Here is a 27298-nt window from a genome sequence, read left to right as displayed (position 1 = left end):
GGCTCAGGCTGCGGGGCTGTTTCATTGCTGTGTAGCCTTTGGGCTCGGACTGGAGCCCAGGCTCTAGGACCTTCTGAGGTGGGAGGGTTCCAGAGCTCAGGCTCCAGCGCAGGCACAGAAGTCTACACAGCAGTGAAACATCCCTGGAGACTGAGCCCCGTGAGCCTGAGTCAGCTGGCACAGGCCAGCTGCGGATGTTTAATTGATGTGTAGACATATCCTGTGAGCTGCAATTTTAGCACCTGAATTATACTTATGTATAACTGTATGGCCAACACAAATCTGCAAATATGGGATCTAAAACTAGACTGGACAATACAATAGACCTATGGCACGCGTGCCGAAGGCAGCACGCGAGTTGATTTTCAGTGGCACTCAGACTGCCAGGGTCCTGGCCACCAGTCCGGAGGGTTCTACATTTTAATTTAATTTTAAATGAAGCTTCTTAAACATTTTAAAAACCTTATTTACTTTAAATACAACAATAGGTTAGTTATATTTTATAGACTTATAGAAAGAGACCTTCTAAAAAGGTTAAAATGTATTACTGGCACGCGAAATCTTAAATTAGAGTGAATAAATGAAGACTTGGCACACAACTTCTGGAAGGTTGCCGACCCCTGCAATAGAACATGTACTGCAGGGAAAACCCCTACGTGTAGGAAGAGAGACTGAATGGATTCAATAGGTATTATATAGAGGAAAGATGGTGCTGTGGTTTGGGTGCTAGCCTGTGCCTTTGGGAGACCTGGGTTCAAATCCATGCTCCATTACTGACTCCCTGTGTGACCTTGGACAAGCCATTTAGTCTCTCTGTGCCTTAGTTCATTTTACAGGTGGGATAATACAGGGGTGTTTTGAGATTAAAGACTATGAGGCACTTCTATGCTATGCTTAATAACTTTATTGACTTATTGTAGGCAGAAATGGGTCTTCAGGAGCATTTGAATGAAGAGACAATAATAGTGTATTAGCTAAAAATGGGTGTTCCATGCACAAGGGCTGTATGGAAAAAGCTACTTCCTCCATCTCTAATTTCTAATGTGATTATGTAATTAAAGACTGTACTATAATACATGCACACAAGGGAGCTGAATTAAGGTGACCAAACTGTGCATGTGCCATCCCCACAGAGCAACTGAGCATGCTTCCTCCAGCCTAGGACTACAGGGGCAAAGCTCGACTTTCCCCGTAATGGCTGCCCTGAGCCAGGAGTGGGGCACTAGCCTGAGAGCAGGGAGTCTGTCTCTCCTGTTGCCACCCAGACAGCGTGGAGAGGGAACGCAGATGATTATTCAAACACCGAATAGACAAAAGTCAGACAGAGGGATGGACAGGAGTAGATTGAGATAAGGAGTCTGGTGAGCCTGGGATTTGGGGGGCATGAAAGGGTGAGAACTGTGATTGTCTTAGCTAGAAGGCTGGGAGGAAAGGCTAGGAATATCAGGGGAAGGGAGACTGGGATTGATTGGGCAAGGAGACTAGGACTGGGTGTGGGGAGGAGGAAAGACTGGAAGTGAGAGGGAGATTCGGACTCAGACAGTGAGTTTGGAGAGGAAGAACTGGCTAGGCAAAAAGACAGGGAAAAGAAGGCCGAGGACTGGGACTGGGTAGGTAAGGAGAATGGGACAAGAAGCCTGGATGGGGAGGAACAGGAGCACTCTCCCCTCTCTCCAGAGCCTGGAATGGCACCCAGCATTCTTGAGTCTCACCATTTCTCTGCTGTCAGCAAATATCTGCGAAACCCACTGGCAAAATGTATATCTCATCCCCCTAGTGCTGTTCCACACAGAGGATGACAACCTGCTCTTTAGAAAAGGGAAGGAGGAGGATCCGGGGAACTGCAGACCAGTCAGCCTCACCTCAGTCCCTGGAAAAATCATGGAGCAGGTCCTCAAGGAATCAATTTTGAAGCACTTAGAGGAGACGAAAGTGATCAGAAACAGTCAGGATGGATTCACCAAGAGCAAATCATACCTGAGTAACCTAATTGCCTTCTATGATGAGAAAACTGACTCTCTGGATATGGGGAAAGCAGTGGACGCAATATACCTTGATTTTAGCAAAGGCTTTTGCTACGGTCTCCCACAGTATTCTTGCCAGGAAGTTAAAGTATGGATTGGATGAATGGACTATAAGGTGGACAGAAAGCTGGCTAGATTGTCGGGCTCAATGGGTAGTGATCAACAGCTCGATGTCTAGTTGGCAGCCGGTATCAAGCAAAGTGCCCCAAGGGTTGCCAAGAAAGCTAATGGCATTTTGGGTTGTATAAGTAGGAGCACTGCCAGCAGATTGAGGGACGTGATCATTCCCTTCTACTCAGCATTGGTGAGGCCTCATCTGGAGTACTGTGTCCAGTTTTGGGCCCCTCACTACAAGAAGGATGTGGAAAAATTGGAAAGAATCCAGCGGAGGGCAACAAAAATGATTAGGGGGCTGGAGCACATGACTTTTGAGGAGAGGCTGATGGAACTTGGATTATTTAGTCTGCAGAAGAGAAGAATGAGGGGGGATTTGATAGCTGCTTTCAACTACCTGAAAGGGGATTCCAAGGAGGATGGATCTAGACTGTTCTCAGCGGTACAAGATGACAGAAAAAGGAGTAATGGTCTCAAGTTGCAATGGGGGAAGTTTAGGTTGGATATTAGGAAAAACTTTTTCACTAGGAAGGTGGTGAAGCACTGGAATGTGTTAGCTAGGGAGGTGGGGCACCAGCCTGAGAGCCCATCTCCTTCCTTAGAGGTTTTTAAGGTCAGGCTTGACAAAGCCCTGGCTGGGATGATTTAGTTGGGGATTGGTCCTGCTTTGAGCAGGGGGTTGGACTAGATGATCTCCTGAGGTCCCTTCCAATCCTGATATTCTATGATTTGTCCTATCAGATATGCCATTAGCTCAAGAGGCAGAGGTGTGAGTGGTGGAACTAAAGGTTCCAACTCTGCTGATGACCCACGAGGGTGTCTATATGTTGCCACATGATGGATTTTTTGTTGTTTGCAGTTTTTTTTTTAAATTATGACATTACACACTGTGACAAAGTTCCTCCTCTATCTTGGTGGGTCCTGCGCTTATTGGCAGATTTTCTTGCCTCAGAGATTCACCATGTGGGATGGGGAACAGCCCAGAGACCTTCCCCTCTGGGAGAACCCACAGTCCAGGTCAATTGGGAGGTTTGGGGGGAACCCGGGCCCGCCCTCTACTCCGGGTTCCAGCCCAGGGCCCTGTGGACTGCAGCTGTCTATAGTGCCTCCTGTAACAGCTGCATGACAGCTACAACTCCCTGGGCTACTTCCCCATGGCCTCCTCCAAACACCTTCCTTATTCTCATCACAGGACCTTCCTCCTGGTGTCTGATAACCATTGTGCTCTTCAGTCCTCCAGCAGCACACCCTCTCACTCTCAGCTCCTTGCGCCTCTTGCTCCCAGCTCCTCACATTCCCACCACAAACTGAAGTGAGCTCCTTTTTAAAACCCAGGTGCCCTGATTAGCCTGCCTTAATTGATTCTAGAAGCTTCTTTTTAATTGGCTCCAGGTGTCCTAGTTAGCCTGCCTGCCTTAACTAGTTCTAGCAGGGTCCTGATTACGCTAGTGCAGCCCCTGCTCTGGTCACTCAGGGAACAGAAAACTACTCATCCAGTGACCAGTATATTTGCCCTCTACCAGACTCCTGTACCTCACTGGTCTGGGTCTGTCACATATCCCTCCCCCCTGCTCAACGCCAAGGGATTGGGCAGCTTGGGACGCCAGACAGTGCACACGTGACAAGCCATCGGCGTTGCCATGACAGCTCCCTGCTCTGTGTTGCACATGGAACTGGAAAGATTGGAGGGATAAGAACCATCTGGTCACCCTTGTGTTCTTCTCCTTGTTCCGCTGCATCCATTGAAGAGGGGCATGGTCGGTCACGAGGACAAATCTGCGCCCGAGCAGGTAGTAGCGCAATGTTTCCATAGCCCATTTTACAGCGAGGCATTCTCTCTACCACTGCATATTTTTGTTCCCTTGGAAGGAGTTTCCAACTGAGGTATAGAATTGGGTGTTCCTCCTCCCCGACCATCTGTGATAGAACGGCCCCCAACCCTACTTCCGATGCATCCATCTGCAGGATAAACTCCTTGGTGAAATCAGGGGCTATCTGTACGGGGTTATTGCAGAGGGCAGTCCGTAGGTCTGTGAATGCTTCCTCTGCTGCGTCAGACCATCTCACCAGATCAGGTCCATGGGCTTTCACTAGGTCTGTCAGGGGGCTTGCCCTTGTGGCAAAGTGGGGGATAAATCGTCAGTAATACCCCACCACACCTAGGAATGCCCGGGCTTGTTTCTTGCGACTTGGTCGGGGCCAATTTTGGATGGCCTCTAACTTGTTCACTTGGGGTTTTACCAGACCTTTTCCCACAATGTAGCCAAGATATTTGGCCTCTGTAAACCCTACAGCGCACTTGGCAGGGTTTGCTGTAAGGCCAGCTCGCCTGAAGGTATCGAGGACTGCCTCCACCTTCTCCACGTGGGTTTCCCAGTCTGGGGTATGAATGACCACATCATCCAAGTAGGCAACAGCATAACTGTTATGCGGGCGTAAAAGCTTGTCCATGAGGCGCTGGAAGGTAGCTGGGGCCCCATATAGTCCAAAAGGGAGGACAGTATATTGAAAAAGACCCTCTGGTGTAGAGAACGCAGTCTTTTCCTTTGCGTCTTCTGCAAGGGGAATCTGCCAGTACCCCTTTGTCAAGTCTAGGGTAGTCAAGTATCGGACATTACCCAGACGGTCTACTAGCTCATCTATGCGAGGTATGGGGTATGCGTCGAACTGGGATATTTCATTTAGTCGCCGGAAGTCGTTGCAAAATCTTGTGGTGCCATCAGGTTTGGGCACCAGCATGATTGGGCTGGACCACTGACTATGGGATTCTTCGATGATCCCCAACTCCAGCATTTTTTTTACTTCCGCTTTTATTTCCTCCCTTTTTGCTGCTGGCACCCGATAGGGCCTCATTGTTACTCTGGCCCCAGGGTTCGTGATGATGTAGTGATATGTCTTGGTTGTTCGACCCGGTTTTGTCGAGAACACATCTTGGTTCCGGAAGATCATCTCAGACACCTCATTCTTCTGGTCTGGTGTTAAATCGGGAGACACTCTCACCTGTTTGGAAGGCTTGTTTTCCTGGGTTAGGTCTTTTTGGACCGTTGTGCATGCCTCTTGTGCATGCCAAGGTTAATGTGATAAATCTGTTCTTGTTTTCTGCGTCCTGGCTGCCGCACCTTGTAGGTTACTTCCCCCACGGGTTCAACCACCTCATAGGGCCCCTGCCATTGGGCCAGAAGCTTGCTTTCTGCCGTGGGTACCAACACCATAACCCGATCCCCTGGTTGGAACTGTCGCACTTTTGCCTGGCGATTGTAATGGGTTCGCTGGGCCTCCTGTGCCTTCTCCAAATGTTCCTGTACAATAGAGGTAACCCGGGCTATACGGTCTCACATCTGCATTACATGCTCTATTATATTTCTCCCCTCATTGGGTTCCTCTTCCCAGATCTCTTTGGCGATATCTAGTATGCCACGGGGATGATGCCCTTATAATAACTCGAAGAGGGAAAACCCAGTTGAGGCCTGTGGTACCTCCCGGATAGTGAACATAAGGTAGGGTAGTAGGGTGTCCCAATCTTTCCCGTCCCGACTTACCACCTTCCTTATCATAGCCTTGAGGGTTCGGTTAAACCTTTCTACCAACCCATCAGTCTGTGGATGGTAGACCAAAGTTCTCAGGATATGTATATGGAGCAGCGTACAGAGGTCCTTCATTAGCTTTGACATAAATGGGGTTCCTTGGTCGGTTAATATCTCCTTCGGTAGCCCCATTCGGGCAAAGATCCCCACCAGCTCTTTGGCTATAGTTTTAGAGGCCATGTTCCACAGGGGGACGGCTTCTGGGTAGCGAGTAGCATAGTCCAAAACAACAAGTATATATTGGTGACCCCGAGCCGTCTTCTCCAGGGGTCCCACTAGGTCCATGGCTATTCGCTCGAAGAGGACCTCTATGATGGGAAGGGGTACTAAAGGTGCCCTCAAGTGGGGACGGGAACTGTGCAGCTGACACTCCGGGCTGGAGGCACAGTACCTCCGCACTTCTTCATGTACTCCGGGCCAGAAGAACTGTCGCAGGACTCGTGCCAGGGTCTTCTCTACCCCCAAATGTCCCCCAAAAAGATGACTATGAGCAAGACTTAATACAGCGTTCTGGTGTTTTTGAGGTACTAGGATCTGCTGTACCTTCTGCCCCTGTACTGGTGCAACCCGGTATAAGAGATCCTTCTTCATTATGAAGTAGGCTCCTGGTCCCTGGGTTTTTCCTTCCACGGGAACCCCATCTATTTCAGTCACCTCCTTCCTAATGTTGTCATACATTGGGTCTTCTGCCTAGTCCCGTCCAAAATTTCCTCTCCCGGGGCTAATCTGCCCAAGATCTATGGGCCCAGTCTCTGTTGCCTCTACTGGTTCAGAAGCATTAGGGTGGGGGTCAGACTCAGGTGCTTCTCCCTCCTGCATGGCCTCCTTTTCAGCTGCGCGGGTCCACCTACCTACAAGAGCGACCCTCTGGCTTTGGGTCAGTATTCGGGTTCCCAAGGCCTTAGCTGCCCTTCTTTCCCTTTTTGTCTTTCTACCCTGTCTGGGAGTGGAGAACAAATCTGGGGATATTTCAGAGAAGATTGGGGGTTAACAGTCTGCTGTGGATGCCTCATCAATTTTAGGGTCCCCATCTTTATCCAATCCCCCTACTGGGAGTAAGTTTCCAAACCCTGGGAAGTCCCTCCCTATGAGCAGCGGGTATGGGAGTTTAGGGACTACACCTGCTGCTACCTCAATAGTGTTCCCTCGGATCTCGATTTTTACTGGGATGGTGGGGTAATAACTAACTGTCCCATGGACACATGTTATCCCCGTACGTTTAGCCTGCAGCAGCTGACTGCGCTTCACGAGCTTCCTGAGATAAGCGTGATAGCACTCCCCGAATCAACCAGTGCCGTGGTCCCTACCCCATTTAGTTTCACTGGTCTGGTATACATATGTGGGGTTAGTGAGACCCCCACAAGGTGGATTAGGGAGCATGGATCTGCCCAGTTCCCCAGGTTACACTGCATAGGCTCCTCATCATTGGGACACTGTGCAGCTATGTGTCCCCACTCCCCGCAGGCATAACATCTGTATGGAGCCCTAGGCATTCCCCGGTCTCTTGGTTTGGGCAGTCTAACATCACGATCCTCTTCTCCCTCAGTGCTCCGACTTTTTGTGGCCTCTAATGGGCCTTCAGCCTCTCTCTTTTTCCACCTGGGCCCTCCTCGTGGCCCAGTCACCCAAACTTTAGGGCTTGGTGCTGCTAGTTTAACCCGGGGTGCCTCTTCCTTAACTGGTTGGGTCAGCTCCCTCGCTGTCCTTCGCCTCTCTACCAGGGCGACAACCTCATCATAGGTGGAGGGTTCGTTCTGGCTTACCCAGGCATGAAGGTCTGGTGGTAGTACCCTCATGTATTGGTCGATGACCAGAACTGCTAGTATCTCTTCCGGACTCCGGGACTCTGTTTGCAACCACTTTCGTGCGAGATGGATGAGGTCATACAATTGGGACCACGGGATTTTGTCTTCCTGGAACCTCCAACCGTGATACTGCTGGGCTCGCACTGCTGTCGTTACCCCAGATCTGGCCAGGATCTCTGCTTTCAGTTGGGGGTAGTCTGCCGCAGCCTCTTCAGGCAGATCATGGTAGGCCTACTGGGCCTCCCCACACAGGAATGGGGCAAGGATGCCAGACCACTGATCTCGAGGCCAGGCCTCCCGTAGGGCTGTCCTCTCAAAGGCCAGAAGGTATGCCTCTACATCATCCTCCCGTGTCATTTTCTGCAGCCAATGGCTGGCCCGTATGAGCCGTGTCCCATCATGGCCGCGATTCAGCGCTGTAAGGGACTTTACCTGGTTTACCAGTTCCCGCAACATAGCTCGGTCTTGAGCAGCCTGGTCCATCAGCAGGCGATTAGTCTCTTGCTGCAGCCACACTGCCTCCTGTTGGGCAGCTGCCTGGACACGGGTAGCCTCCTGCTGGGCCGCCGTAGCTTGTATCAGTGCCCGCACTACGTCATTCATTGTGGTGAAAAAAAATAAACTCTCTCCCTTTTTTTTTTGTTTTTTGTTTAAATCACCCTCCTTCTTCCGCCGCGCTGTGCACCCCAAGATCCCACTCTTGACACCAGTGTGACAAAGTTCCTCCTCTATCTTGGTGGGTCCTGCGCTTATTGGCGGATTTTCTTGCCTCAGACATTCACCATGTGGGTTGGGGAACAGCCCAGAGACCTTCCCCTCTGGGAGAACTCACAATCCAGGTCAATTGAGAGGTTTGGGGGGAACCCGGGCCCGCCCTCTACTCCGGGTTCCAGCCCAGGGCCCTGTGAACTGCAGCTGTCTATAGTGCCTCCTGTAACCGCTGCATGACAGCTACAACTCCCTGGGCTACTTCCCCATGGCCTCCTCCAAACACCTTCCTTATTCTCATCACAGGACCTTCCTCCTGGTGTCTGATAACCATTGTGCTCCTCAGTCCTCCAGCAGCACACCCTCTCACTCTCAGCTCCTTGCGCCTCTTGCTCCCAGCTCCTCACACTCCCACCACAAACTGAAGTGAGCTCCTTTTTAAAACCCAGATGCCCTGATTAGCCTGCCTTAATTGATTCTAGAAGCTTCTTCTTAATTGGCTCCAGGTGTCCTAATTAGCCTGCCTGCCTTAACTGGTTCTAGCAGGTTCCTGATTACTCTAATGCAGCCCCTGCTCTGGTCTCTCAGGGAACAGAAAACTACTCATCCAGTGACCAGTATATTTGCCCTCTACCAGACTCCTGTACCCCACTGGTCTGGGTCTGTCACAACACACACACACACACAGCTAAAAAAGAACATTATCAAGTTGGAAACTGAAAAGTTAGGAAACAAGCAACCTTAATTCTGTTCCCACCCCCCACTTTTGAACATGCATTTTGAGTCTTTATTTACATAATCTCATACTATTTTTTCCACAGGACCCCTGACTCATTTCTCTAGTAAACCTATTTTACATATACATAGGAAATTTGATCACATTGGAGAATCATGTTATAATAGTCTCCTGAGAGTGTTATAACATGGTTTGGTTTCACCTCTGTAGAAAAGGCCAAACTGGGTTTTAATAACGCTACTGCATCAGGTTTTTACATGACCCAGTGCTGTTATTATGGAATACATTTTGCAATAAGATCCCTGTGTGGCTGGACCCTGAATTACATGCTTCCTAGAACAGAATCATTAAGACAGAGGGTCAGTTTTGATTCTGTTTATAACCAAATTACTCAGCAAGGTCGTATGTTTTGGCCTCATCCACGCAGGCCATGCCAAACCATTTTATTTGTAAATTTATTTGAGCAAAAGCTTTTGTGGGCTACAGCCCACTTCATCGGATGTAGCCCACGAAAACTTATGCTCAAATAAATTTGTTAGTCTCTAAGGTGCCACAAGTACTCCTGTTCTTTTTGCGGATACAAACTAACACGGCTGCTACTCTGAAACCTGTTATTTTATTTGTGGGTTTAATAATAGGTATCACATTATTTATCCTGATAACATTTTCCCTCCTTTTTGTAATGTCACCCCAACCTGTTTCCTACCAGGGGCATTGACCTTAGCTTCTTTTAAATGCCTCTGGTGTTCAACCAACAGGTGTTGCTGGTAAGTGATTTATGGTCAACTCTTACCAAGAAAGAGCATAGCTTGCCTTTAAATCTTAACATTAGGCATGTGCTCAAGGGCTTTTCTCGATTGTGGTATGAGTTAGGATCTGAAACTATAGGCACTAGCTAGACACTTCTATGCTATTGTGGTAACTGAAAATTACTAAAACTTTCTAAAACAATTCAACTGAGACCAAACATGAGAATTTTCAGCCCACAGAAGAATTTTTCCAAAAGTTACAAGGAGTGAAAACACTGGGTCATAACGAAATTCTATATGTAACATGTAGGTTTAGCTTCAGCTAATACTAATACACAAATCTCATTGATGCAATGGAGTTTTGCCATTTATTACTATGGGTACAGGATCATAACCATAATGTACAAATACATGATGTAAGTTTAGGCACAGACACAGTCATATACCTTTGGCAGTGCCAATTCTATTTATTTTTATATTGATTTTTTACCTGAAGGTTGGGCCTCAGACCTATAAAAGTAAGGTTGAGGGCCTCTCCACTGGAATCCTCTGTTCTGACTATGATACTGTGGAACAAAAGAAGTTGTTTGTGCTTGCTGGAAGCTACATTCCCTTCCTCCTTCTTGCATTTCTAAGGAACAATATTTATCAGTTGATATTGATTATATACACAATTCTATGAACAAAAGAGAAATCATATTCTGCATTTTTTGGAAATAACATTTTATAAGAGAAGCGCCACAATATTCATGTGTGATTTTAATTTCTCCAAACTAGTTAGCACCCTCCCTCTCACAGTTGACATAATTAACTATGGTTCTGTTCATGTGCTCAAAGCTCAATTTCTATCCACACACATCATAGTTACAAGCTGTACAAGAGTGTTTAGAAACCATGCTGAAAATCTATTATGGTGGTAGTCAATAGCACAGTTTTGGTTAACACAGCTATGTCTAAAAAAAATCTTTGTCCACATTGGAGCCTTTAAATCATATTGGAAACAGTTAAACATGAATCCACAAATCATGGTAGATGCTAATGTGGTTTGCTGCGCCATTGATGAGAGGATCTTATAGGGACATCTTAATCCATTTTCATGCATCCTTTTTTGCATATCCAGTATCAGGTCTTCGAAAAGCATGTACCCCCAAATGCCAAACAATGTGGCAATGGAAAAAAGAGATGTACCAATAAAAAACCCAAAGCACCCAGTACAGAGGACATGACATATATCTTAAGACTCCATACACTTATCAAGGTTATCAAGAAGCTTCCATCCACTTACATAAACAACACAAAACAAAGGGCGGGGAGGAAAAGAAAGGATTCTTTTTACATTTGTGTATAAATATGATCAAAAGCCTGAGACTTGATTAAATCTTTCCTCTTGTTGTGTGGATAACATATAAAATCAAGAGAACCATGCCCATTTCTATTATCTGCATTTCATCAACAAATAGGCACAAAGGCTAAGTAATTGTGCAGTAAAAGTATTTTAAAATGCATCAATTGTCATTAGAACTGATGCTGACTCAAACTTTAAATTGAGAATAATTACAAAGTATTTTGAAGCATCAGCATTCACAGACTGAGCTGTGAAAAAATATAAATGTGTGTTCAAAACCCTTCAATGCTGTTAATCCTGAAGAACACTTCCTGAAAGCAGAATGGGAAATCCTGAGTCATCTAATTGCTACAGAACCAAAATAGCTTTAGTCAGTAAGTACAAGAACAGTCATTATTCTGACAGTAATCATTATTGTATTTACTGCATACATACATTTTATTAGCTGTGTAACTGTATGTAAATATTATTTCATCTAAGTTTGGGAAATCATGAAATTTTCTAAAATCAGGAAGCTTTGACTCAAATTCTTCCTTCAGTTAGTGTCAGCAAGTTCTCCCAGGATTTACTTAATTGACAAATTGCCTGGGGAATTGTTGAAAGGTAATAGATATCATCAATATAGTGGCGTTACTGGTAAAATTAACATGATGCCAACCTGTGATAAATCCATTCCCTCGCCGTCTGCTCTGAATTGTTCTTTTCTTTACCACGCAAGCCTTGCAAATGAATGACTTCAGATTCTGGAACTGCGTGTGCAAAGATCCCTGCAGACAGTGGGCTTAAATCAATGACTGTGGTAGGTTCTTTTTCTCTTTTCAAGAGTAGCACCACTATAACACCTAAATAGCAATCAAAAGAATTTGGCTAGTCCTGCCTCATAGCATCTTTTGGTTTGTCTTCTTCACGAACCAAAGCTAAAAATATTCCATAATGAAGGAGGATTCTTGGGGGGAGGGGGAGGAAGGAGGTATTTGTTTCCTCCCTTTTCTTAATAAAGTTTGCTTTTCTTGCTCCACTCATCTCTGTAAATTGCTTTGCATCCCTTGCTTTCTATTACACTGTCTTGCCTCTGCAGACAGACCTGACTAGACCTACCGAACCATTACCTTAGGCAACGATGGCTAAGGCAACTTGATAAGGACTGATGCATAGATGCCTGTGTTTATTACAGTGATGGAAACTGAATCAGTGAGAATCAAGTCTGTGCATTTTACTTCATATACCCCAAGAAACACTTGACAGAATAACTTCAGCCATATTTTAGATATTTGTTGATTGATAGAATATAACCTAGACTAAAGATAAAAGGAGAAATATAAGTCAAAAGACTTGATTTGTTTTGATCCTATGGAATCCTGTTTTGATGGAAAAGTCCAGTTGTCCAGAGGACAAATAGAAGTCATTTAACTAAGGTCCCAATATAGCAAGGTGCTGCATTTCCTGAACTTCCACTGATTCAAATGGGATTTTTCAGACACTAATTACCTTGACATGATCAGGTCCTAATAACTTACCCATTTTTAAAAATTTTTGGAATGGTGGTAGAGGTTAGGAGAGAGTGCAAGGGTGGGGATTCTCTGCCTACAAGCTAGTCTGCTGATTCTCACAAACCGAACTGATTTTCATTGGGACAACAATTCCTTCAGTAACTAAGAGGAGACCCAAATGGCTACTTGATAAGGTTGAAAGGTTGACAAGATGGTCACTGACTAACTAGAGAGGTTTAACTAGCTCCTGATGGAGTTCAACTCACCCAAAGCTTCAGTTAATTTTCCTAACAAAGTTTCTGCATTGACAAACCTGATTATTGATACAATTTTGTTCACAATTTGTAGCTTTATTTTTCTGTCAAATTTCTATAGATAGATCCCATTAATGCTAAAATCCTCCCCAGGCATTTTTGGGAGAAGAAGCTCAGAAAGTGCTTATGAAGAAAGGAGCAATTTTTTCACCTTTTCAATAGCAGAACATCACCCATAGAGTAATTTTCTGAATACAATGCTGTAACTCTCAGTAGATGAGATTTATGATGCTTATGGGAAGACTGCTAAGAAATAAATACTGAAAGATCTTGGCTCCCAGCACTACATCAAGTTGTGCCAGGAAATAAGTACTAATTGTATCTATAAAGCTAACTTTATAATAGCAGCAACAACCAATCACGTAAGTTTGTTGGGTTGCCAATGTCCACAGCTAAACTGGCATCTCTAGGGAATGCGTCCGAATCCTTGCCTTTCAAACTGAAAAGTTGGAAAACTATTTTATTAGTCTGGGAGCTCTCTCTGCCATATATGTAGCATAACTAAAAAAAGAAAAAGATATTCAAACTACTCTAAATATTCAAGAGTACAGACTGACTATTTTTCCACAACAGAACTGTTCGCCTAAGGAATGTTTAGACTACAATAAAAGGTGTCTTAAAAAAAACCTACTGTAGATATGTTAGTTAGTCCACAACCTGTCTGTGACCTGCCAATCTTTTGCGGTTTTAAATTAAATAGGAAAATATAAATGTATTTCTTTAATCTCCCCTGTTGCTGTGGGAAAGGTGCACGCAAACAACAGGAGAAACTCTCAGCCTAACCCAAAACCCTTTATTTTGAAATAAAAAGAGATTCTCATTGACTTCAATGGCCGATTTGGATAAGGCTGTGTATACCACTCCTGCAACTGACTCAGCTTGGTAAAATCCCTACGCCCGTATGGGATCATGCTTAAGACAGGAGGGGTCCACTCACATAATCAGTTCCAGGATTGGGGCCTAATTGGCTACAAAGGAAAAACAGTTAAACTGACTATACACAAAATGCTGTCAAATGTACTAAGTAAGCAAACTGAAAAAGCAGTAAAATAATTTCTCTAATATCTTTATTAAGGAACCTTTATGAATTCCTCTGAAATGTTTATGGCAGAAGTTCTCAGAAACACTTTAATATCAGAAACTGCAACACATTTTGTAATTCTCATTTTTTAAACAGACGACCAATTTTGTATTTTCTTATTGTTTTTGAAGCAGCAAAAAACTATAATAAAAATAAAACTAACCTCTCCAATAGCCTCAACATTAATTTTACTTGTATGGGGGCCACAGGCAGAGGAGATCAACTGGGGAAGGGGGGGAGGGGAAAAGGTTGAAATGAGACCAATGAAAACCTCCATTTTAAAATAAAAAATATTGATGGGTACAGTTTTTCAAGTAAGAATGTGTGACTTTTGAAAGGGATGTGTATATACTCACATTGCCCTCCAAGAGCTCCTCCAAAGAACACCCTCTGTGTGACTGATGATATTTCTCTTGAAAAAGTTTTCCATCAAACACCTTCCAGGGCATCAAATCATCCATATTCATTGGAAAGCCACAGGCACTATTGGCCATAATCAAAGTTGTAAGCCCACGAATGAAGAGAGAACCAAGGTGTACAGCTCTGGAATCAACCTGGGCAAGCTGTTGAAATTAAAAACACAGACACCAGAGGATCTAAATGAACTTCTGAGTGATGATTCCACCATAACACAAACTATACCAAGCACAGGCCATCTCTGCACCAAACAATAAGAATGATTCTTGATGCTGGCTTTAGGCCTGGGGAACTCTGATATTTCTGTCCTCTACCCCCACAGGTGCAAAAGAGCTTTGTAGCATCATCATGTTTATTTGTATATTGCGGTTTTAATTCACTGAAGTAAAGGAATTTGTGAAATTTGTTTACAAGAAATAAGGAGTTCAATAACGCACTCGAGTTTAAAAAATTGATATACTTAAAACTAAAAATTGGCTCAGTGAAAGACCAAAGAAACAAGTAAAGTAAATTATGATCTCTACAATACTCCTTAAATATTAGCAGTTCCCTATAGGGATTCTTTTGGTGTAATTTAAAACTTTAACTGAAATGATTAATTGATTCATAGACTTTTCATAACTGGGTCAAATGAGAAATGTTACCACACTTGATGGAGACCATACAAGCTATAAGATTTGAAGGAGCAGGGTTAATTGTGTTCAAATTGTAGAAATATGTTAAACACTGTAAGACTTCCTCTGCCAGCAGTCCAAAGGTCAAATAATTTCTCTTCAATGTGGATTTCTTCAGAAGAAATACTGGAATGGTAGCGACATCATCTAAAAATACAAAATGAACCTAAAACCTTGCAGCCAGGCAAGGGATTTAACCGGCTGCCATGCCAGAGTACAAAAGCCATAAAAGCTCTGGAGCCAGCAAGGGGACAATTCCCCTGATGTAGGCATCACATGGGCAGGTCGAGGCTGCCTTCTGAGCAATGCCACTTCCACAGGCCCTGGTACAGGAGTCTGCCAGGTGCAGGAGGGCTTCATTCTTGGCAATGCCACCCTTGATAGAACAGCCCATGGAGGTTGCCATAAATTAAGGCAAGTGCCCCAGCTGCATAAGTTACATCAGGGGCTGCACTGGCTCTGAGAGTAGCCCATATTAGGGAGGGCAGAAAGGTGGCTTAAAGCCTCCTTTGTCTACCCTCTATTCCATAGGGCTGTGAGTTCTCTGCTCAAGGTGTAACATAGAATCGCAGCATTTATCACTAACAATAACAGCAACTTATAGCTTGAAGGATCCCAAGGAGATTCAGAAACTATGTATATACAGCACTTCTGAAAAGCACCTACAGAGTGAAGATAACAGTATACAGAACACTGAACCGCATTTGATTTTTACCAAGGGACAGCATAGCAAAACCAAAGAGGCATAGACTCTTTACCGGTCACTTGGAGCAAACCAGGCCTCAAATTTTAAGGTCTCATCCAAAGGATCAACACACAGTAAAGTATAAGAAACATAATGTATCTAGCTCCCTAGAGCGAAGAATTTCTAAGTAATCCCTATTGTTATTCACTAAACTGAAGGATGTTGTGTAATTCAATTAGATGAAATAGAAGTTTACCCAATTCTAATACCATATTCAAGATGAAGAAAAAAAAACATACAAATCTGGATCATTTAGAACTAAAGTTCTCTCAGTGACATGCCAAGGAAATGAGTATAGCTCCTTGTAATTTTTTTGCACTATATATAATTGTACTTAATGAGATGCACCTTGTCATCTTCAAAATGAAACTTGCTTGATTTGTGATTATTAAATAAGATTTAGTAAGAGGGAGTACAAACAGAGAAAAAACACTGATGGGAATCTTCAGGACTCCTTCTGGGGTCAACGTAATTCCTGCTGGGGGAACCTCCCAGAATTCTATCATCCTTCAACAAGCTTTTAAGCCCCTTAAATACAATTATTTTGTATTACAGAAGGCTAAGTGTGAGCATAAATCAAATTCCTAGAACCCGAGTTATAAACAGAATGGGAATATTGAACCAAATTAGCTGAATCCCAAAGGCTAACATTGTAATACACTTTACTCCAACCAACTACAATAACATTACCAAAATTTATAATGACACATGCCCTACATAGTTGTTCTATTAATTTTAGATTAATGCCAACAAAAAAAAAGGAAAAGAAAAGAAAGATACAGTATATTTCAGACAGATTCTGAAATGCCATCTTCCCTAGAAGACTTCCCAGTACTAATGTTCAGGAATTTAACTGTGGAACACAAAAATTTTCACAAAGCACAATGAAAATAGCCTTCAATACCTGTCCATGGTTCTCACTATAAACCAGCAGTTTACAATCTTAGTAATAAGAAAGTATCCTATATTAAATGTGATTTTTATTGTATGAGGATTTTACGTCTGAGATTTTTTTTGTTCGTTTTCTGAACTAAAATGGGGTACCTGCAGCATACTTATTGCTTTTCTGGTATGATTCATTCACATCCATTGCTCTCAGAGAACTCATCTTTTCCCTTCCTAATCCAACCCTCCTATTTTGTCTGTTTTACAAACATGGAGAGGAGAATAAAATGACAAGTTCACTAACCTGAAGACTGAGTAAATGTTCATAATGTATTTATTGCACCAGAAGCAGTGAATCATTAATTATTAATAATAATTACTACTATTAGTTATTTGTATTACCTCAGTTATGGACCAGGATCCCATTGTGGATACCTAAAAGACAGTGCTTGCCCCAAAATGTTTATAATCTAATCTAGTGATTAGAGTAGATAGACTCAAGGACTTTAAGGTCAGAAGGGACAAGCATGATCATCTAGTCTGACTTCCTGTACATTGCGGGCCATAGAACCTCACCTACCCACTCCTGTAATAGACCCCTAACCTCTGGCTGAGTTACTGAAGTCCTCAAATCTTGATTTAAAAACTTTACATTGCATAGAATCCACCATTTATTCACGTTCAAATCAGTAAGTGACCAATGCCTTATGCTGCAGAGGAAGGCAAAAAACCCCTAGGACTTCTGCCAATCTGACCTGGGGGAAAATTCCTTCTTGACCCCAAATATGGCAATCAGTTAGATCCTGAGCATGTGGGCAGGACCCACCAGCCTGACACTTGGGAAACTCAGAGCCCTCCCCAGTTAGTGTCCCATCTCTGGCCATTGGATAGATTTGCTAAGTCACCGATAGGCCATATGCCATAGTAGGTAATCTCATCATACCATCCCTTCCGTAAATTTATCAAGCTTAGTCTTAAAATAAGTTAGGTTTTTTTGCCCCCACTACTCTCCTTGGAAGGCTGTTCCAGAACTTCACTCCTCTGATGGCTAGAAACCTTCATCTAATTTCAAGTCTAAACTTACTGATGACCAGTTTGTATCCATTTCTTCTTGTGCCTACATTGTCCTTAACTTAAATAACTCCTCTCCCTCCCTGGTGTTTTCCCCTCTGATGTACTTACAGAAAGCAATCATCTCTCTTCTCATCCTTCATTTTGTTAGGTGAAACAAGCCAAGCTCCTTGTGTCTCCTCTCGTACGGTAGGTTCTCCATTCCTCTGATCATCCTCATAGCCCTTCTCCTGTTCCAGTTTGAATTAATCTTTCTTAAACATGAGGGACCATAACTGCACTCAGTATTCCAAATGAAATCTCACCAGTGCCTTGTATAATGGTAATAAAACTTCCGTATCTCTACTGGAAATACCTCAGCTGATGCATCCTAAGACTGCATTAGCCTTTTACATGGCCACATCACATTGGCAGCTCACAGACATCTTGTGATCAATCAACATACTTAGATCTTTCTCCTCTTCTGTCACTTCCAACTGATACGTTCCCAGTTTATAAGAAAAATTCTTCTTGTTAGTCCCTAAGTTCATGACCTAGCACTTGGCACTATTAAATTTCATCTCATTTCTATAACTCGTTTTTAAGGTTGCACAAATCTTCTTGTATAATATTCCAGTCTTTCTCCATAGTAGCAGTACCTCCCAACTTTATACCATCCACAAATTTTATTAGCACACTCCCACTTTTTGTACCAAGATTATTAATGAAAATGTTAAATAAGACTGGTCCCAAGACTGATTCTTAAGGAATTCTACTAGTAATCTCCCTTCAGCCTGACAGTTCATCCTTCAGCATGACCCATTGTAGTCTCCCCTTTAACCAGTTCCTTACCCACCTTTCAGTTCATTTATTAATCCTCATTTTCTCCAATTTAACTAATAATTTTCCATGTGGAACTGTATCAAATTCTTTACTGAAATCCAGGTAGATTATATTGACTGCATTTCTATTTTCTATAAAATCAGTTATTGTCTCAAAGAAAGAGATCACATGGCACAAACTGCCTTTTGTAAAACTGTTGTATTTTATCCTAATTATTGTTTACCTCTATGTCCTCAACTACTCTCTCTTTCAAAATTTCTTCTAAAACCTTGAATATAGCTTAAGTCAAATTAATGGCTTCATTAATTCATGTATGTAAGTTAAACTGTAGTTTCTTGGATCACTTCCCCTCACCCCCATTCTTAAATACAGGTACTATATTTAAAATCTTCCAGTTCAGAGGGTACAACCCTTGAGTTTATGAATTCATTAAAAATCTTTGCTATTGGGCTTGCAATTTCATGTGTCAGTTCCTTTAAGATTTTTAGATGGAGATTATCCAGGATTGTTGATTTGATCCCATTAAGCTGTTTGAGTTTGGCTTCCACCTTGGATGTGGTAATTTCTACTTCCATATCCTTCTTCCCATTAGCCACCCTACCACTGACCCCAGGCTCATCATTACCCTTCTTAACAACAGAGGGAAAGCATTCATTTACATGTCGGGCCAAACCTAGATTATCTTTAATCTCCATCCATCCTCAATGTTTAGCGGCCCCACTTCTTCTTTCTTTGTTTTCTTTTTATTTATATGGCTAAAGAACCTTTTACCGTTAGTTTCAATTTCTTTTGGAAGATCCAACTCTGCTTGGCTTTTGGCAATTCTCACTTTTTCCCTACACCTTCTGACCTCAAAGAGGTAGCATTCCTTGCTGATCCATCCCTTTTTGGCCTTCTCCTTTCTCTTAATAACCTGTTTGAGATGCTTGTTCATTCAGTTTGCTCTGCATACTTTCCCTACAATTCCCCCCCACTCCTTGGGATGTAGGCTTCAGATTGTTTCTGCACAGATTGTAAGCACAGATGATCTTCAGTGGGATTCTATACCTCCCTAGAGGAGGAGAGTGAAGGTGAGACAATATTATAGTGATCAACAGGTGGGTCAGGCTATGGTGCTATAAGTAGGGCTTTGGGAGGCATTCACAGACAGAGCACTGTTGTCACGGGATGGACTCCACCTGAATGGGCAAGGAAATAGACTTCTGAGATGGAGGATGGCACAATTGATTGAAATAACTTTAAACTAGGAATTCAGGGGAGATGGCGGCGAGATTCTCAAGTAATCTCCATGCCTGATTCTAATATTGGATGGGAGGAAAATCAAGTAAGAGAAGATACAACAATGGAGAAAGAAACAACAGAGGATAGAAGAATGGACATCAAGAGGAAAGGTAGTGCCAAAACTAATGACACTAACAGTCAGGTATGTGATAATGGCAATAAAATGACAGTACCTAATTGGGTGAGGAATCTGGGTGAAGCCAAGTAGAATTAAAGATCTTTGTACACCAGTGTAAGGGTACCTGGAGAACAAAATGGAGGCACTAGAACTACTGGTGCACGAAGTGAAACCAGATATTATAGGGATAACAAAAACATGGTAGAATAGTAGTCATGACTGAAATACAGATATTGAATGGTATTTGCTTTCAGGAAAGACAGAAATAAAGGTAAAGGTAGTAGAGTAGCACTGTATATTAATGACAAGGTTGACTGCAAATTAGAAGTGATGGAATGGATACAAGGAAATCTGTTTCAGTCAAAATCACTTCTGGGAAGAAAGGTTACAAAGGCTCCACTGGGATAGTGTTTGGGGTCTGCTACAGACCCCCACAGTCTGATTTGCAAATGGCTGAAGACCTCTTTTTAATATTTTAATGAAAGAAATACTGCTGGGAATTGTGTGATTTGTGGTGGACTTTCATTTCCTAGCTATAGATTGGAAGACAACTAATAATGGTAGAGCCCAGATATTTCTGGATGAGATAGCCAATAAATTTCTATCCCAAATAGTCACCAAACCAGCAAGAGGTGATGTCATTTTAGATTTAGTATTGGTAAACAGCAAGGACCTCATAGAATATCTGGTTGTAGAGGACAACCTTGGCTTGAGTGATCATGAGTTAATTCAGTTTAAAATAAGTGGAAGGATAAACAAAAATAGGCCTGCAACTGAAGTCCTTAATTTCAAAAGGTCAAACTTTAAGAAATTAAGGGAATTAATTAGATAAGTGGCTGAACTGAAGAACTCAAGGATATGAATGTGACGGAAGCTTGGAATTACTTGGTTATGTTTCTGTAAGTCTTGAGGTTTCCCCTTCAGCGTCCTCTCTCCTCCCCTGCTATCATCCACTTAAATCCCCTTCGTAACTCAACCATAATTTGTAGCTGCCTCTCCAAACCTTGGATCTTCTCTTCCGTCAGATCTAACAGGTGACATTTCAGACAAATGAAGTACCTGTCAGGCATCCTCTCCAGAATAATGTACATCCTGCAGCTTCCGCATCCAGTGATCTTCATTGTCTCTTCCATTCCTCAGGTCTCTACTACTGCTGCCTCTGTAGCTGTCATAGCCTTCCCTCCTAAGCTCCTGTTCACTGTGCCTAAGGAACAGGGGCTTGCTCCCTTCTCCTCCAACAGCTCTCCACTCAAACTCCTCTGTTTTCAGCTCTGTTTGTTGGCTCCTAGTACAAATACTACCCATCCTTCTCAGAAGGATGTTGTGAGAATCAGTGTCTACAAAATGCTTTGAGATCCCTGAATTAATAGTGCTGCAATATTACCTATTTGATAAAACTACAGATTGGCTTTCAATATTTAAAAGATTAATAACTAAGCGTTTGGATCTCATAGTCAAGGTAGAAAGCAGACCCACAGATTATGTCAGGAAAAAAACCCCTTTGGTTTTAAATGTATTTTTCAATAGTATAAATCTTGCATGTCACTGTACATAGAGGACAACAAGTAAAGAGATTTATTGTGTCAGCAGTTTGGGAACAGAGAACCATCATCGTTACTGATAGCAGTGTTGACAGTCTCAGAGAGACAAGGACTGCACAAGTATCAAGTCTGCAGATGGCAAAATTGGAGGAGTGGTTAACAGCAAAGAGGACAGATCACTGATACAAAGCAATCTGCACTGCTTCACAAGATGGGCTCAAGCAAATCATACGAGTTTTAATATGGATACAAGTAAATGTATATATGTCGGAACAAAGAAAGTAGGCCATACTCATACAATGGGGGACTCTATCCTGGGAAGTAGGGACTGAAAAAGATTTGGGGGTCTGGTGGATAATCAGCTGGACATGAGCTTCCAGTGTGAGGCTGTGGCCAAAGGGGTTAATTCAATCTTTAGATACACAAACAGATGAATCTCAAGTTGGAGTTGAGAGGTTATTTTACCTTTGTATTTGGCACTGCTGCAACCGCTGCTGGAATACTGTGTCCATTTCGGGTGTCCAAAACTCAAGAAGAATGTTGATAAATTGGAAAGGGTCCAGCAAAATGCCACGAGAATGATTAAAGGATTAGAAAACATGTCTTAGAGTGATAGACTTAATTAGCTCAATCTATTTAGCTTAGCAAAGAGAGAAGGTTAAGGGGTGATTTGATTACAGTCTGTAAGTACTACATGAGAAACAAATATTTAATAATGGGCTCTTCAGTCTAGCTATAACATCATACAGTGGCTGGAAGTTGAAGTTAGGCAAGTTTAGACTGGAAATAAGGCACACATTTTTAACAGTGAGAGTAATTAATCGTTGGAACAAGGGTGTTGGTGGATTCTCCATCACCAGCAATTTTAAAATCAAGATTGGACATTTTTCTAAAAGATCTGCTCTAGAAATTATTTTGGGGAAGTTCTATGGCTTATGTTACACAAGACGTCAGACTAGATCATCACAACGGTCCCTCCTGGCCTTGGAATCTATTAATGAGAGAACTACCTTGTAACCCAAGCTGAACCTGTCCTCACCATGGCTCAGACACACTGTTGGAAAGGTTAAAGGAAGTTCATGCTGCTGTTGATGCAGGTGGACCTGTTTTGAAGGTAGAGGACTTCACTCTCAAGGGATGTCAATCCAGCACCTTTCTTGCATGTTAAAAATAATTGTTTGGGGCTTTTTTAAAAATTACAAATAGAAATCAATATTGACAAGAATGAGGACTACAGTTAGCACAGTGAGTTCTTTATTTTAATAAGCAGGAAATGCAGTCACTCAAGAGTAGAGTTTTTTTCCCCATGTCTGGAAACTAACAAATAAAATGAAAGCACAGTGAGCCTGCAACGAGTCAACACACATGGCAAACCCATGGGGATGCTCACAGCTGCTTGGTGTCAGCAATGCAAAGATGTCACAACGAGGATAAATGGAAAATTCCAAAAGAAAAGACAGGCTTGCCTTTGAGGGCATTACACCCTACAGATTACTTCTTATTGGAAATTGCATTTGTCCTTTTTGTTATTTTTATAAACACAGGACTCCCAAGCATGATGTGAGACAGAGTACTAGGATTCTGCTGCTGCGCCTACCACCAACTGATAGCATTTGTAGGAAGGACAGGGGAAGTGTGTGAGAACTGCTCCTCCTGCCCCAGCTGCTTGTGCTGTACTCTTGCCACTGCTCTTACCAGCAGCAGCGTCCCACCCCATAACATTTTGGGGAAAAGATTATTTTCCCAATTTACCAACATTAATTGAAGATTTAAAAGTGAACTTAGAGTTCATTCACTTTTTTTAATCACTGTAATTGAGGTTGTTGACACTGCTCTTAGGGGGCCTATTCCTGAGCCATGCTGTATATATAATCTAACTTTAAAAAGAGATAAGAAAATATTATGATACCCAGGATCAGTAAGATGGAACACTCTTGGTCAACTTGAGAAATCTGATCTCTGTCGCCATCTCAGATCTTTTTCTGATCTACAGACACAAGCCTTGATCCTACAAATTGTTGGCGTGGGCAGATACCAGTGTCCATCTGGAGCGCCACAGACTTCAGAACTGGGATCTGCATAGGAGCAGGGGTGCTCACATTGAGCAGGTTGTGGGCTGAGAGCCATAGATTGTAGATCTTTCTGAAGTTATTCTAAAGATTTTTTGGCTGATTTGCCCAACCTGTTTGGGGAGGAGGGGAGAGTCTTTGATTTGGAATGTATACTTCCAATTCAAACTGTATCAGCCTATTGAATTCCTGAACCAAGTGCTAGTGTCACAAAGGTAACTACTGATAATGAGATTGTCTGGGGGAGGGGACAGAAATCTGCTGATCAATGTGGAGCTCATTACTCTTGAAGTTCGAGCTCAGAAAAATAGTCACATGTGTAAGGAAATTCATCCATATGTGATTGACATGTCTAGATCAACTCAATTAAGGAAACAAAACAGAATTAGTTTATTAAATGTAGTGCAGACATAGCAATATTTTCATCCAGCCAAGTTAAAAGTAGTTTTTAGATGGTGGTCAATATTTTCTTATTCAGATTTTGAGGATGCAAACATGGCTTTAGATTTTTGGGGCCAGATTTTCAGCTCTCAGCTTCTTCTTACCTGGATATACGCAACCATATTCTGCAGGTGCAAATTCTTGCCCATGCACTTCAAAAACTACTATATGTGTGCATACAAGTTATAAAATATGAACTCACAAAATGCATTTACTTTATGGGTTCTGTTGATGCAAATTCTAACACATGCGTGTGCAGATTTTAGCATTTTTAAAGTGCAAGGGCAAGTTGAACATGCACAATGTGGCTGCATGTATGATCACGTAAGTGAGGCTGGAAAGAGTCCTAGCTGAGACCAAGAAGATATGATGGGAATATTTAATTATTTTACACTCATTTACCTGACTTAATGAACTGTTTAACAGAACTTCATTGCATACATATTAATGTTATGTAATTGTGCATGTTGATTGGCTACTTTAATGGGATTGTAACATTTTATTCTATTCAGGTTTATACTATATCCATCATGGTGGTATAAGAATAAATTATGGTTTATTTTCTACACTGAAACAAGCAGAGGTCTAGTATTTGATTTAGTGCATTTATCTTTTCCTTATCTTGTGTTTTCTTCCTCTTGGCTTGGTAGGGTATAGGCCACATGTTGCCTATACACTATTTTTAAAATTAAATATACATTTAAATAAACAAGAGATTACAAAATTACCTGAATAGTCTGTAGCTTTTATTCATATTTTAGGGACACGAAAGCATTGCCCATAAAGCAGCATGCTTCTGTCTATATACAAAAGAAAATTCAACAAAAGACATAATTCAAACAGATTCCAGGACAGGTTAGTACTTGCTAATTCCTGATTAAATCAATCAATACAAGAGCAGTAATTAAAACAAATGAAATCTGATCCAAGTAGCTTAAACTGCTGGAACTCAAACCAAATGATGATGATCGGAATCTAAACAAACTGGTTCTTTTAGATTAATCTGTGCTCGACCAGTATACTATTAGAGCAGTGATTTTCAACCTGTGATCTGCGGACCCCTGGGGATCCACAGACTATGTCCAAGATTTCTGAAGGGGTCTGAACCTCCATTCAAAAATTTTAAGAGGTCCACAAATGAAACAAGACTGAAAACCACTGTACTAGAGTTTCCGTTCTATTTTGCCACTTATGAAAGATTACCTCCTATCCTATGTTTCCAGCTCATCTCTAACATAAGTCATTCTATATTTAACTGTACTGAAAATATGCTCAGGCAACAAATACAGTGAAGTAGATTATATCTTAAAACTTGCATTAAAGAAAAGCAAAACTTAGCTTTGCTCTTCATGGAAATTGCTGGGAGGATAAACACAAATCATGTTTAAAGTACAGATAAACAAACTCTACCAACTGATACCAAGGAGACAACCCTTACTATAGTTAAAGTCTCAACACTGGAAAACACCACAGAGAACAAATTTTATGAGTGTCAATATGAAGTTAATCTTCCCCTGACAGAGGCTTTATTTGCACTTGGAATTCATCCTAGTTCCCATCAGCGCAAATCCCTAGTGTAGACTGGCATAGCTGAAATAACCAACACCTGTGATGAGGCAACTTGCCTTGTTTTCAAGCAGAGAGAAGCTACAATGGTGTGCATGGCGGTTTGCCCTATCTACACTAGGGGTTTACATCAGTGCTGTGTTACAATACTGGTTGGCAACCCAGGGCTGAAATTCCACGAAGACAGGTATGAGAGAGTCAAGTAGCCACTCTCCACCTGAAAAAATTCTACTGCAACTGCAAATCACTTGGTAACGGAGATAAAGATGGCACAAGGGAACTTCAGATCTGAGTATCTACGGCCTTATCTACACAAGGTTGTTTTATTTATTTATTTATTTATTTATTTTTGGTTAAGATATTCTACTGTTGTTTCCATTGAATCAGCTCCACAGTAGAAGCAGACAAGACTCCTGTGGCCACCAGAACAGTACCATGACATGTAAAGCTGGTCTGAGCAGAGTCTGATGACCCATGGCCAGGTCCTCAACTGATGAAAACTGATGTAACTCCATTGAAGTCAATGGAATGATGCCAATTTACACCATCTGAGGATCTGGCTCATGGCACTTTAAACACCAATGGCTGCCTGGAGCCTTGTCTATACCAGTGGGAGCACTGATAAAACTGAACCAGGGATAGCAATGGTGGGAAATTTTAGCGTAGACACAGCCTAGTTAAGGTAGTAACTTTAGTTGGCATCAATCAGCTTTATGCAACAGATTGTTGAAAGAGTTATATTTCACCTGCTTCCTTGGCTTGGCTGAGTGAAAAAAGCCAGTATTTTGGAAACACGCTTATGGTGTGTTCTGATAAAAGACTACAGCTTAAGCTAAGCTCTTCCTGCTTAGACAAGGTGGGTGCAAAGGCAGCGTGACTGAAAAGAGAAGGAGGTCCCTGTGCAGGCATCTGGTGGGACAGAAAGCTAGAAAAACCAGTTCTTAAATGTTCCTAATACTTCCCAGTAAATATTTAACAGTAAACAGCCCAACTGTTTGGTGTTTATATTCTAAGGAAGGTTTATTTACTGGCAGGTTGGTGTAAATGGATACTTCTGTTGAACAAAACTGCTATTTACATTAAGCCAAAAAACACAGAAGTGAACCTAAACAAAGCTTCAAATATTGCTTTACCTTTGGGTGTTCTATAAAAAATGAATATCAAAACAAAGCAAGAAACACACTACAAATATGGTACTGTTTATTAAAAACAACCAGTTAAAATTAATTCTAGAGTTCATAAAAACTTTGCTTTTAGTTTCTGATTTCATGATCAAAAATATATCTTCCTCAGAGAGCTCCCTCTCAGATATACCATAAGTACTTATTATAAATAGAATTTACTGCAGTTGAAAAAGGAAGATGTTTACTAGTTCCCAAAAAAGGAAGATGTTTACTGGGCTATCTTGATTATCACTTCAGAAGTTTTTTTTCTCTTACTTAATTGGCCTCTCAGAGTTAGTAAGACTAACTCCCACCTGTTCATGCTCTCTGTATGTGTGTATATATATCTCCTCAATATATGTTCCACTCTATATGCATCCGAAGAAGTGGGCTGTAGTCCACGAAAGCTTATGCTCTAATAAATTTGTTAGTCTCTAAGGTGCCACAAGTACTCCTGTTCTTTTTGCTAGTACCCAGTTCAACTCTAGAAACTCAATGTGATAATATAGTTATGTAATGGACAATATCAGGGCTTTCAGAGCTTTTATCAGAAAA

General features: G+C 42.1%; 1 protein-coding gene across 19 annotated transcripts in view; it reads right to left on the bottom strand.

Moving 5' to 3' along the window:
• Positions 1–27298, bottom strand: part of FAM120B (family with sequence similarity 120 member B) — a 112259-nt gene that overhangs the window by 12712 nt on the left and 72249 nt on the right. For 10 of the 19 annotated variants that reach the window (XM_042848318.2, XM_065590477.1, XM_042848326.2 and 7 more), the window contains 3 exons: positions 14307–14513; positions 11724–11832; positions 10211–10351 (listed from right to left, as the gene is read on the bottom strand). In XM_042848318.2, coding sequence (XP_042704252.2) covers positions 10211–10351; positions 11724–11832; positions 14307–14513 — 457 coding nt within the window. Of the gene's footprint in view, positions 1–10210; positions 10352–11723; positions 11908–14306; positions 14514–27298 lie in introns of all 19 variants that reach the window. The other 9 variants (XM_042848320.2, XM_042848321.2, XM_065590473.1 and 6 more) reach the window with 6 other exon arrangements.

Source organism: Chrysemys picta, chromosome 3 (genome assembly GCF_011386835.1).
Source record: "Chrysemys picta bellii isolate R12L10 chromosome 3, ASM1138683v2, whole genome shotgun sequence".
NCBI classification, from domain to species: domain Eukaryota; kingdom Metazoa; phylum Chordata; order Testudines; family Emydidae; genus Chrysemys; species Chrysemys picta.
This window is presented reverse-complemented; position numbering and strand designations above follow the sequence as displayed.